At 36.0% G+C, this 13,914-nt stretch overlaps 1 protein-coding gene across 2 annotated transcripts in view; it reads right to left on the minus strand.

Annotated features, from left to right (window-relative positions):
* The window catches only part of LTN1 (listerin E3 ubiquitin protein ligase 1), a 64,824-nt gene that overhangs the window by 2,749 nt on the left and 48,161 nt on the right, over positions 1 to 13,914 (minus strand). Inside the window, exons 22-29 of one of the 2 annotated variants that reach the window (XM_031005257.2) lie at positions 13,480 to 13,693; positions 12,789 to 13,026; positions 12,384 to 12,458; positions 10,344 to 10,530; positions 5,662 to 5,833; positions 4,247 to 4,467; positions 1,606 to 1,800; positions 267 to 434 (exon numbers count right to left, since the gene is read on the minus strand). In XM_031005257.2, the coding sequence (XP_030861117.2) occupies positions 267 to 434; positions 1,606 to 1,800; positions 4,247 to 4,467; positions 5,662 to 5,833; positions 10,344 to 10,530; positions 12,384 to 12,458; positions 12,789 to 13,026; positions 13,480 to 13,693 (1,470 nt within the window). The other variant, XM_055373844.2, reaches the window with a different exon arrangement.

The raw sequence follows: 13,914 nt of genomic DNA on the forward strand, positions 1-13,914 counted from the left end.
ACTTCTTGAGTGGTAAAAGGTCACTGGAAACACCCATTTATTAGAGGGCCTTGATTCTACCAGTCTCAGTAAACTGCTAATTATCTTTGGCAGATTTAAAAAAATCACTTTTTAATATATCTCCCATTAGCTACAATTAAGTTTAACACACATTTTCTCTTCCGAAGTTAGACATTGTGTATGTATGTATGTGTGTGTGTGTATGTGTGTGTTTATGTGTATAAAATACATAAAATATAAGTAAGTTAATTTCTCTTTAGACTTACCAAGCAGGCTGAATGGAATTTTTTCTTGCATGTTCTACAGGCTTTTTTGGGAAGGGAATAGTTGAAACCGTGAATGACTGAGAAACAGATCATGCAATCTTCAACACCCTCAAAACGTTTGTCTACATTATTTTTCCATAAAGCTAAGCCTTCCATAATACTTCCATTCTGTTAACAAGAAGAAAAATAAGTCACTACACACTGATAACCACCAATTTTATTTTTATTCAATTTCACAAATTTTAAAGTTGAATTACAATTCTGAAAGAAGAGAATCTGCTTGGCTATGTTCATGTCTCCTAACTTATGAATGTTGGTTTTTAAAATAACCTCCCAAGTTTTTGGAACCAGATGTAATTTTTCTCCATTAAAGACATACTTTAAAGGCTTCTGGACCAATACTTAAAGTGTTATAGTCTAAGCTTATTGCTTGATAAAACTCTCTTAATAATTAAATCATTTAGGTTAGTTCTAATGTTTAACTGAAAATGATGAAATTATCTCAAATGATTTGTTCCAGCTCTACAATATTGGTGAGCATATTTGTTTTAAAATCGTTTTTCTTGGCCGGGAGCGGTAGCTCAAGCTTGTAATCCCAGCACTCTGGGAGGCTAAGGTGGGTAGATCACTTGAGGTCAGGAGTTCACTGACCACCATGGCCAACATAGTGAAACCCCATCTCTACTAAAAATACAAACAATTAGCCAGGTGTGGTGGCGGGTGCCTGTAATCCCAGCTACTCTGGAAGCTGAGGCAGCAGAATCGCTTGAACCGGGAGGCAGAGGTTGCAGTGAGCTGAGATCATGCCATTGCACTTCAGCCTGGGCAACAAGAGCAAAAACTCTTAAAAAAAAAAAAAAAAAGTTTTTCTTTATTGTAGAACGCCTGAGATACACAGTGTGCACACAGAACTGAAGATTTAAAATGTGTTTAGAGGTCAAAGGTCTTTGAGAGTCCTGGGACTTCTCTAACCAAAGAGGAGTTGAAATGTAAGAATAAAAGTGAAAGTAGCTCAGAAGGCATTCATCTGTCCAGTATCTTTCAAAAGATCCTCTCCGAAACAATTTCGTTAATACACCTTCACAGAAGGTGTACTGTTCTACACCTTCTACAGTGTTAATGAAATAAAGTCAATCCCTCTCAAAATAAATTACAGAACCTTAACAATTAAAACAGAAAGGCAGGTTTAATCCATTTAGGCATATCCCTGTATTTATCCAAGGAAGTTTAATATCTACTTTTATCTTAAGCAGAAAAGATATATTTTATGTTTAAATGCCCTTTTAAATAGATCATCTTTTCCAAGTTTGTAAAGCCAAATGTGTAAACAGAAACTTACCTGATGGGTGAGGTAAGTGCTTAACTGCAGCATCCAGTTCCGCCACTGCTGAACAGCTACTCCTACTCTTTTCCCACTTTCTACTGTTATTGAACCCAGTGGATAATTTGAAGGCAGTTGTATTATAAGTTCAATAACTATGTCCTCAATAGTATAAGTAGCCATTACCTCTCGAGTAGTAGCTCGAGCTTTAACCTGCAATACAACAAAGGATATTTTGTTTGCCAAATTTCTGTCTTTCAACCAGAAAACATTTTGATAGGTTGACTATTAAAAGCTAAAGACTTCATTCAAGGACAATGCAGGTAAATACATTCACTTATCTGACATGAGGTAATTAAGAAATACGTTTAAATACCTGCCTGGTATATTTTTACAGTGATTTTGTGATATTCAAAGTTTGTTTTAAAAGAAATTGCTCATAAAAAAGGTTTTATTATATTAGGCTTGTCACATAAGAGTTCAATAAACCTTGAATAGATAAGTGACAGAATGGGTTATTATGCTTCTCTTCCACACCCAGAGTATCGAATGTCACTTCTACATCTAACAATTCTTCCTCTACCATATTATCCTCCTGAGCTTTGGAGCCAACCATCAACTGCCAGAACATTTATAGTTATTTGTTTGGTTTTCAAACCAACATTGCAAACTCAACATAAAACGCACACATTATCATCCTTTATAAACTTCATCTTCTGAATTTCCTACTTCCAGGCTAAAAAATCATGATAGCATCATTTTAAATTTCTGCTTCTACCTCATCCTAGATATTAACTAAATCACTAGCACAAAATCTCTCACATCCCTTTTATATTCCCACTGCTACTGCCTCACCCATGCCCTAGTCCTTTGTTCATGTCTACCCCAATAGTCTCCTCTAACCATTCATTTGAATCCAAACTGTTTGCCAACAGATCATGCTATAGATTGTGGTCAGAGCAATTTCAAAGATTTTAATTCTGATCATGCTACTGCCTGAATGAAAAATGTTCAGTGGCTGAACTGTACCACTTTAGACTGTTATTTGAGGCCCTTCCCAACATACCTCTAATTCACTGTTGAGACTATTCACCCTTGGGACTCCTACGCATTATTTGGGCTGGAGTACTGCATTATTTATCATTTCCTGGGCAACGACTGAAATGACATTCTCACTTCCGTGCTTTTTGCTTTTGCAATACTATTTTCTCTCTCTCTCTTTTTTTTTTTTTTTTTTCTTTTTTGAGATGGAGTTTCACTCCTGTTGCCCAGGCTGGAGTGCAATGGCGTGATCTCGGCTCACCGCAACCTCCGCCTCCCGGGTTCAAAAGATTCTCCTACCTCAGCCTCCTGAGTAGCTGGGATTACAGGCACGTGCCACCACACCCGGCTAATTTTGTATTTTTAGTAGAGATGGGGTTTCTCCATGTTGGCCAGGCTGGTCTTGAGCTCCCAAGCTTAGGTGGTCTGCCCGCCTCAGCCTCCCAAAGTGTTGGGATTACAGGCGTGAGCCACCACACTCAGCCTATTTTCTTTTTAGTAAATGCCATTCCCTTCATTTTCCCCATAACAAAATCCTGCCCACCTCCAAGTGATTTTCTGCCATAAAATCTCACTTAATCCCCTCAGCCAGATGAATCTTTCCCACTCAGATCACGAGGCACTCTTTATCTTAATATGCTACTTTCCAATGCAAAAATCATTATCAGTCTCGCTCTTTTCCCTTTATTAGACTGTATGTTATTACAGGACAAGAATCTGGTCCTACTAAACTGTTCATATCCTTGGTGACTGGGACACAGTGCTTGGCATCTGTAAGTATTCCAGTACAGATTTTGAATGAACTAATGAATGCTCAAAAACTATTTGGTGGGTGAAATGGTTTGGATCTGTATCCCCGCTCAAATCTCATGCTGAATTGTAATCACAAGTGTTGGAAGTGGGGCCTGGTGGGAAGTGATTGGATCATGGGGATGGATTTCCCGCGGGTGCTAGTCTCGTGATAGTGAGTGAGTTGTCATGAGATCTGGTTGTTTAAAATTGTGTGACACCTCCCTGCCTCTCTCCCTCCTGCTCTGGCCATGTGAAGTGCTGACTCCCGTTTGCCTTCCGCCATGATTGTAAGTTTCTGAGTAGCTGGGATTACTGGCGCCCGCCACCACACATGGCTAATTTTTATATTTTTTTAGTAGAGATGGGGTTTCACCATGTTGCCCAGGCTGGTTTCAAATTCCTGACCTCAAGTGATCCACCCACCTCGGCCTCCTAAAGTGCTGGGATTACAGGCATGAGCCACTGCACCCGGCCTAAACCTCTTTTCTTTATAAATTACCCAGTTTCAGGCATTTATAGCAATCTGAGAATAGACTAATACAGTGTGTAAATGAAATTATACCACTGTTTCAATCCACGCATGAAGTAATGTTGAGATTTGACACACAAATTAGAAAATAAAATAGGCTGGTCTTGAACTCCTGGGCTCAAGTGATCCTCCCACCTTGGCCTCCCAAAGCGCTGGGATTAAGGCATGAGCCACGACTCCTGGCCACCAGTTTGTATAAATTCTGAGTTAAGAGCTACAGTCTGTTATGATATTAACAATGACAGACATACCCAATATTAAAACAACTTTTCTAGAGAAAGTCAAGACAATACTAACCATCATGCCATTAAATAGTTGTGTACTTGTTTGTACAGAAGATATTTCTTGAAAAGAAAGAACACTGCTGACATACTTGCTTGTAAATCTATCCACAATATTGAAAACACGCTTCTCACTGCTATTCCACCACAACCTAACCATGGCAGGCAAGTCTTTTAATGTCATATGATAGACTGAACAAGCCAAGTGTGGAATGTGGTATGGAAGCATTGTTGTTTCTGAGGAAAAAACAAATTATTGATTAGTAACATATATTTCTTATATAGAATAACAGACTAATATTAGTATTTTCTTTAGAAAGTGATCCTTAATTTCTCAACAATAGTGCTATAGCTCATAAAACAAACATACCAGAGAAACCAGAACTCTGGAATATGAGCATCTTTCCACACATTCAAAATGAACCATAAGAATGGCAAAAGAATTATTTTTTAAAGTGAAAATCCCGCCGGGCGCGGTGGCTCACGCCTGTAATCCCAGCACTTTGGGAGGCCAAGGTGGGTGGATCACGAGATCAGGAGATCGAGACCATTCTGGCTAAAACGGTGAAACCCCGTCTCTACTAAAAATACAAAAAATTAGGTGGGCGTGGTGACGGGTGCCGGTAGTCCCAGCTACTCGGGAGGCTGAGGCAGGAGAATGGCGTGAACCCGGCAGGCGGAGCTTGCAGTGAGCCGAGATCACACCACTGCACTCCAGCCCGGGCGACAGAGCGAGAGTCCATCTCAAAGAAAAAAAAACGTGAAAATCCCAATTGACACTGATAAATCTACCTAGAAACAGATTTCTGTATTTAACATGAAGACCACAAATAAAATAGAATACACATATTTTAAAAAGAAGGAAAAATTAAAGATGCATGCTGTTATAAATTATGAAAAGGAGTTTGGCCTCCTTTACTTTCCCCAGAGCTTGCTGAACTGCTGTGCAGAAGTCTTGGAATACCCAACTCAATACTCACAAGATGCAATCCATCCTCAGATCTCCAAGGCATTTAAAAAACTCATATTCTTAGTAAATTGTTTCCAATACTGTAGTACAACCAGATACATGCATATCTGTCCTCTCAGCTCACATGTGAGCTCCCAGAATGAAATAAATGTTATTCAATTTTATTTCCCCTGATTTATATGCCTATAAAATGTTATCACGTAAGAAATATTTGTTTACAGAGTCAAAAGTTAATAGTCTAACCACGCTAAGCTTCAAAAATGTATTAAATTCCTCACAGTCTTATGGGTAAAAACTAATTATTCATCCTATTTAGAGAAATATGGAAAATGGTCAATTTCAACATTCTCATAGCCAGGACCCACCTTTGGGGTTATTCTCCACATTCTCAGGGAAAAGTTTAATTCAACCTAGTCTGAATCTAGTATACAAGAAAGAACATAAACACATATCTTACTGACCTCTAATACTCAGCTGGAGCTCCTCAGTAAAGAATGTTTTAGGGTCCTTATTTGGGACCTCAATTGCTGTCTCTGCATAGGTTGGATTTTCCGGCATAAGCCTGAACAGGTGATAGAGCAATTTATTCAAACTCTTTGTTTTCCTAAGATACATGGAATACAAAGCCCGAAGCTGGTGGAGAGCAAAGAATTTGTTAGTAAACCAAATACACCAAGACGATTGGTATAAAAGAACAACTCAAAGTGTAACAAATTTCCTTTCCTCATAAACTAGCAGACATTCTATCCCCTCATTGTTGTAACACATTTCTAATATCTTTCTCAAATTGTCTTCCTGTATTACAATACACTCACCTTGGCTTAGAATGTCTGAGACAAGAAAATCTATTCACCATTCCCACAGATGACTCCCTCACTCTCCTCCCAAGTCTTCCATACATTCCTTCCACACCACTGTCTTTAACCTTTCAAATTCCTGCTTAAAACTGATCCCATTTTTATGGCTGACCTCACCCTGTATCAAAAACTCCGACATCCCTTTACGACAGAGAGCACAAACTAGTGGTCCAAAATGTCATGGGGGTCTTCTCAGAGTTGTTTTTTCAATCAGGAAATTTCACATAAAAATATGGATTTCTGGTTTCTCTTTTAAAAACAGAAAAACGAGCCACCAGTGGGAGCACTGCAGGTATCTGTGTGAGACCCGTGCTTCACAACTCCTGCTTTCCCTCCATAACGCAGCTTGCATTTTCCACATTGACTCTGCAGTTCTTTGGTATCTGTATTGGTTTTAAGATAATTTCTTCTACTATATCACATATCTCCTCACAGTACAAAGATATCATTCTTTTTAAAAATTTTGTATTTTTAATTTTTGTGGGTACACAGTAGATATTTATGGGGTATATGAGGTATTTTATAGGCATATAATATGTACTAGGGTAAGTGGGGTATTCATCACCTCAAGCATTTATCCTTTCTTTGTGTAAAATATAGCATTTTCTGAACACTATGAATACTTAAGTACAAGGATCAAGTCATAGGATTTGGAATTGATTTTTAAAATATGTTGACCAAAGTGCTCTTATCATCAAACTTAACATCACTAATGAAGGATGAACATCCCAAATCTGAAAATCCAAAATCCAAAATGCTCCATAATCTAAAACTTGTTGAGCACCAACATGATGCTTAAAGGAAATGCTCCTGGAGCATTTCAGATTTTCGGATCTGGGATGCTCAACCAGTAAGTGTAACAAAAATATTCCAGAATCTGAAAAAATCTGAAATCAGAAACACTACTGGTCCCAAGCATTTTGGATAAGGGATACTCAACCTGTAAAAGAACACAATGACATTATATGGCTCCTGAGGTAAGACACAGAGAACACATAACAACTTGTGCAGTAAGTACTATTGCTAAAAATTAACCACAATCTAATGAGGAAACGATCAGACAAATTCACATTGTATGACAGGCTAAAAACAGCTGGCCAAAACAATGACAAGAAAGAAAAGAAAGGTATAGAAATTATAGGTTAAAGAAACTAAAGAAATACGACAAGCAAATACAAACATGATTCTTGATTGGATCTTCAACAGAGAAGAAAATAAAACTATAAAGATATTACTGGGACAACTGAAAGTATCTAAATAAAAATTAGATATTATTGCATCAAAATTAAATTTCTTGAGTATAAAAATTATATTATGCTTATGTAGAAACATGTCCGTGATCTTAGGAGATATATGCTTAAATACTTTTGGTAAAGCATCATAATGTCTGCAACTTACTTTCAAGTAGATCAGCAGAAAAAAAGTAAATACAGAGAAAGTATGTGCAAATGTAGCAATATGTTAAAAGACGTATGTAGCTTTTTTATCTAAAAGAGTATGTGATTTTCCATTGAATTATTCTTCCAACTTCAGTGTTTAATTTTTCAAAATAAAAAGTTGGAGATTTTTAAAAAATTAATCACCAATATCAATGGACTTTAAAAAACACACATATATGACCCAGCAATCCCACTCCAAGGTATACAACACAAGTGAAATGAAAACATATTTCAACACAAAAGCTCATACATGAATGTTCACAGCAGCTTTATTTACAATAGCCAAAAAAAAGGAAACAACCTAAATGCCCATTAATGGATAAACAGATAAACAAAATGTGATAGATCTACAAAATGGAGTATTATTCAGCCACAAAAATAAATGCAATACTTATGATACATGCTTCAATTTGATAATCTTGAAAATAATATACTAAAATAAAAGCCAGACACAAAAGACCAGATATGTGAAATGTCCAGAACAGGCAGACGCATAGAGACAGAACACAGTTTAATGGTTGTCAGGAGCTGTGGGGTTTGAGAGGAAATGGGAAGTGATTGCTATCAATTACAATGGGATGTTGAAAAGGTTCTAAAATTATGTAGTGGTTAACAGTTGCACAACTCTGTGAATACAGTCAGCCCTCCACTTCCATGGGTTCCACATCCGAGAATTCAACCAATCGCAGATTGAAAACATTTGAGGGGCAAAAAAAGTGATTAAAAAAAACCAATACAACAATAAAAATACTAAAAACTTGAATACAGTATAGCAACTATTTCAATAGCATTTACATTGTATCAGTGATAACTAATCTAGAGATGATTTTAAGTAGTATACAGGAAGATGTGCACAGGTTAGATGCAGATATTATATGCCATTTTATATAAGGAAATTGAGTATTCGCTGGGGTGGGAGGTCATGGGAGGGAGCCTGGAAACAATCCCCAGCAGATATCAAGGGATGACTATATACTAAAAACACCAAACTGTGTATGCTAAGTGGGTAAATTTTATGGTATGTGCAATATCTCAGTAAAGCTTTATTAAACAGACACATAAACATACACATGTACATATACAACTTTTTCCAGTTCAATCTGATTTGCTAGTTTTTTTGAGAAAAAAGTTAACCCATGATTTAGGAACATTTAAAGTTTTCCGAAGAAAAATTCTGTCTATTTCAGGATTCATCTAATTAGTATTACTTAGTGGGTTATTCTGGTTTATCTGCCCACAGCTCAGTTCAAGTGTCAGACTCAATAATAATAAATGCTGCCGTATAATTTTGCACCCTAACCCAATCCCAGCTTAATGAAAAAGGTGATGCATGGCGATTTTCCTAATTTCTGAATATAAAATGAGAACAAAACTCTTATACACAAATACCTCAATCTGCTGCTATTTTTTAAAGATCAACAATATTTTAAGAAATTGATGTAAAAGCCAAATAAGGAGCTCTTGAAATATATCATCAGCAAATAAAACTAGCTTAAGTCACAAAAATAAGTGACAGGCCTAAAGAGAAAACTAATCTATTTAACAGCTAGATCAGTGCTGCTTCTGTGATTTGACTTTTCCCCGTAGATATACAAATGCAAAGATGCAAAAATTGATATCTTTGTACCAGGGTATAGGCTATGAGCAACAACATAAATTATAATTTAAAAATTCCAAAAAGTCACATTGGAAATGAATGCCATGAATACTTAATCACACTAAGTGATAAACTAAATCTTTTTGTATTGACCTGTCAAAAGAAGGCACATATTTTACTAGGCTAATTCAATCAAAGATTGACAGAGATTTGGATCTTCCTTGTTCTTTTTGAGACAGGATCTGGCTCTGTCGCCCAGGCTTGAGTGCAGTGGCATGATCTCAGCTCACTGCAACCTCCACTTCCCCGGCTCAAACTATCTTCAAGTGGGGATCCTTCTAAAAGAAAAACTAGAGAGATCTTTCCAGTTTCTTCTTGGACAAGGTCTTACTTCCTAAACATGAGACAACAGAGACATCTAGTGGCTGCTAGAATAATTTGGACAAAATATTTCAGATATTTTCACCATTTAGGTAACAGTTTGAATTATTACATAGGTAATGTTTCACAGATCTCTCTCCAAACAGTGATTTTCAAGTAAGGTAAATTTCCAATGATGTATTAAGTTATATCTCCACAACAGAGTGACAAATTGACTCCCTCCGAAAAAAAAACAAAAAACACAAGATCCAATTCTTTTGAAATCATTACTATGATAGTACAAAATTAAATTATATAAATATTATTTCCTGAAATAAAAGAACCTGGTGACTACACTCAGTTAGAAAAAAGTTGATCTGGCCACCTATCAGAGTAATTACTTTTGCTTGGAAGGTAAGGTATAAGGGACAGGAGTAAACTTATTAAGCAGATTGAAGTTAGTTGGATAAAATGAGATTAGGCTGGGCGCAGTGGCTCATGCCTGTAATCCCAGCATTTTGGGAGGCCAAGGTGGGTGGATAGCTTGAGCTCAGGAGTTTGAGACCAGTCTGGGCAACACGGTGAAACCCCATCTCTACGAAAACATAAAAATTAGCCAGGCATGGTGGCTTGCACCTGTAGTCCCAGCTACTTAGTGAGAAGATCGCTTGAGCCTAGGAGGCAGAGGTTGCAGTGAGCCGAGATTGTGCCACTGCATTCCAGCACAGGCAACAGAGTGAGACCCTGTCTCAAATAAATAAAATAAAATAAATTTTAAAAGATGAGATTAAAACATAAGGATTTCCTATTAAACTGAAAGGAAGGTATTTAGAACAGTATCAGAAGCATATTAGGACAGAACTATCGAAAGTTGTCATATATTTATTTACCTGTGATGATGCAGCTTTGAAGAAAGTTAGTATTAATTTCCAAGTGAGAAGGTATCCCAGAACATAACAGAAGTCTTCACTCAGTGGTTTAATAGTAACTATCTGTCCAACAGGAATACACCCCAAAACATTTTCTAGTAAGTCCTCTTGAGTGCTAAGAAGAGACATCAGTGCTGCTGGTGGTGACCTAAGAATCAATGATTAAACACCACAAGTTTTCTTTATAATTCATTCCTTAACAGATTGACAGTACTTGTAAACTTCAAGCATTTTAGAAAAATTTCTCTGTTTTCCAAAAAACATTTAAAAAATTCCCCTCTATTGAGCCAATTTTAACTCCTAATCTCACGTAACAGTAAAATAAAAAAGACATATTATAGCACTTGAAGGAAAGACATTTTTAGAAAACATCTCTTTCAATTTTCTAAGTGAAAAAAAATCACACACCCAGAGAAGCCAAATGATGAGTCCAAAGTCTTTCAGTTAGTAGGGGAAACTGTTAGGGATTCTAAATCCTACCCAGCCTTTTATCATCTTATAAAAGACAAAGTGAAGATTAAGACTTCGAACTTTGCCACTTCATTCTAGTTTCTATTTTATTGCATATTATCTACTTAGTACTATTAAGAAATATCACAATGATACTATTAATCGGATAAACACAGAAAATAATTATGTGCCTGTTTAAAAAATCATGATTGTATCTTTTTAGGAAAATAAATGTACCATTCAGATTAATTCACAACAATGTAAGTTAATTTTCTTCTTTATTGAACTACTCTACTCATTTATACTTTCAGGTGAACTTATGAGATTCTCAAAAAGTAAAATACTTAACTCTCTTCTCCATGATACTCTAGCCTGGTTCTCTCCTTTCACTTCTGTGATTGTTTTTCCCTTGTGGCTTCCTTCTCCCAGCCCACAAGCACAGGCCTTCTCCAAACTTCTGCTCTTAGGTCTTTTCCTTCAACACCTCCATCTCATGTACCCAGCCTTCTATATTCCATACTGATAGTCACTAGATCTTATAAAATACCAGCTCCAAAATCTCTCCACTTTTCACATTGCCCTCCACGCATTGTTATTTAACTTCTGCAATCACCTCCACCTCTGCTTGCTTCTTTTTACAATTCATGTTTCACATTAGTGTCAGAATCGGCTGGTGGCGCCCTATCTCCTACCAAGTAATGACCAAATCCCCCCAAAAAAGTCATTTTTAAGGCCATTTATTATAGGCCAGGAAGCATTCTGGCCTACAGCATTCTAGCCTATTTCCCTCTCAGAAATGAGAGAGAGAAATTCCTGCCCTCACAGAACTTACATTCCAGTAAAGAAAGATATTATCAATAAAACTATACATTAAGTGGTAACTACTCAATATTCCCCAAGCACATCCTCACATTCATGACTCAGTGCCTTTGTACATGATGTTCTCTTAACATACTGTCTTTCCTGTCCTGCAGAAATGCTACCTAACCTTAAAGGTCCAGTCTAAATGCCTCTTCCTCAAAAGAAAGTCTTCCCTTCCTGATGTACATTAATTGTGCCCTCATAACATGCTATCTTATATAGGCCTAACTGACCTTTAAAAAAAAGTTATCTATCCTTTTTCTTAGCACTTATCATATACTATATTTTCTATAATGCTACAGTATCATCTGTATCAGATAAATTCCTTAAGAAAAAGAAAGTGCTCACTAAACACTGCATACACCCCTCAGCATTTAATTAATACTCTGCACAAAGTGGATGCTCAATAGATACTTGAACCGATACACTCTTTCCACAGCCACCATATGGCCAAAGATAGTTTTACTGAACAGTAGCAAACGGAAAATGTGATTTAAGAACAATTAAGAGAGAGACACAATCTTTTGGGTGAAATCTATATTTCATTCATATCTTACAGATAACTAAAAAGATCTATCTGTAGAATGAATATAACTCTATAGCTTCTGTGCTGCTTCAGTCCTCTAAAGACATTATAAGTGACATGGATTATAAGAATTTAATAAAACAAATTATTTAAAAAAATCTTACAAGGCTGGCTCTTCTTCTTCGTCTCCGTATGACTTTAGATTATCCTGATCATATTGTGGTAATTCAGGCATCAATCTAGAAATTAGAACATTATTTTTAAATATGTGATATTAAACTGTTTATTAAGTCATGCTCAAGAGCAGAAAGACCAATACTTATTTTATAATGAGTAAATGTTTTAATGAGTTTTCTCTAAAATAACTACTATAGCCAGGACTATTGAAATATAAATTGTGTATAGAGAACAATAACCTAAAAGATGAGGCAACTTAGGGTCCCTATAAGTGAAGCACTCAGATCTCCTTCTTTTAAAAATTTTACTTTAAATAATTAAAAGTAAAAACTAAGCATATATTCTATTTTTTTAGACCACTGTAACATTGATTCAATTGGATGAATTCTTACTTGTATAGCATATGATAAACAGCAATTTGCACAGGCCTAGCTCTGAAGAGGAGTAATGGGGCCAATGTATTTAACAAAGTCTGGAGATATTCTGGTAAGTTTGTGTTTTGGTCAGCAACTAATCTTGCAGGAAGTTTGTGACTCAATAGCTGTTCCTTTGAGATATACGTTAATGTTTCACACATGGGTTTCAGCATTGCATTCTGAAAGGATGTTTCAGACACATCTTTGTTTTCTCCTAATGACAAAAAGGAAAGAAACATGCACGTCTCAAAAGAAAGTTAGTATAGCTTAAATGATTCACAAACAATCAAATGTCATTTAAGAAAATGAAATAAAAACTAGACATAACATGAACTGAATATATATTCCAGTTAATCTCAACTGTTTTAATGACTTCTATCTGATCCAGCAAATGTTCAATAGCAAGGTTCTATTCACATCATCCATTCATGTTATCTGAATTATTATTATTTTAATTTGCAACAGTCATTGGATACCTTGCCATTTTTCAATTTTTGTCTGTAAAGTAAAGCATAGATGATGCTTCTGAGAAGCCAAGCTTTCTCTTCTGGCTTTTTCTTTTACTATTTAGTATTATTTGATTTAAACATCAAAATTTTTGGTTTTGAATTTTTCAGTAAGTCATTTCCAATGAATCAGTCTCATTAGTATTCCCTTTTTCACTTGCCTGTAACAGTCACCAAAATAGGTAAAAGCAAACTGTGGATGCCTTGGGAAAAAAATTCTTTCCATTCACTGATTAGATTTACAGGAAGATTGCCAATGGTATCCAGAGTTGCGGAATCAAAGAAAGCACTGAGGTCACAGGCCAAATCACAGCTGACACAGGCAAACAGTTGCACAAGTGGAATAGAATACAATGCCTGATTCTCACTTGTTGTCTGAAAAAACAATAAAAATGAAATAGGTAAACAGACTTCTACCAGAACACTACAAATAAAGCCAATATAAAAAAAAGCCCCACTTTCATTTCTTTGAATTTTAAAACTAAAAGCAGTTGAAGTGTGTAATCTCAGGAGAAACATAAAATTTTACATCAAAATAACTTTTTTCTTCAAAATTAAATACCATGAATTAGAATCATTAATAAACAATTTATTCT

Source organism: Gorilla gorilla, chromosome 22, assembly GCF_029281585.2.
Source record: "Gorilla gorilla gorilla isolate KB3781 chromosome 22, NHGRI_mGorGor1-v2.1_pri, whole genome shotgun sequence".
NCBI classification, from domain to species: domain Eukaryota; kingdom Metazoa; phylum Chordata; class Mammalia; order Primates; family Hominidae; genus Gorilla; species Gorilla gorilla.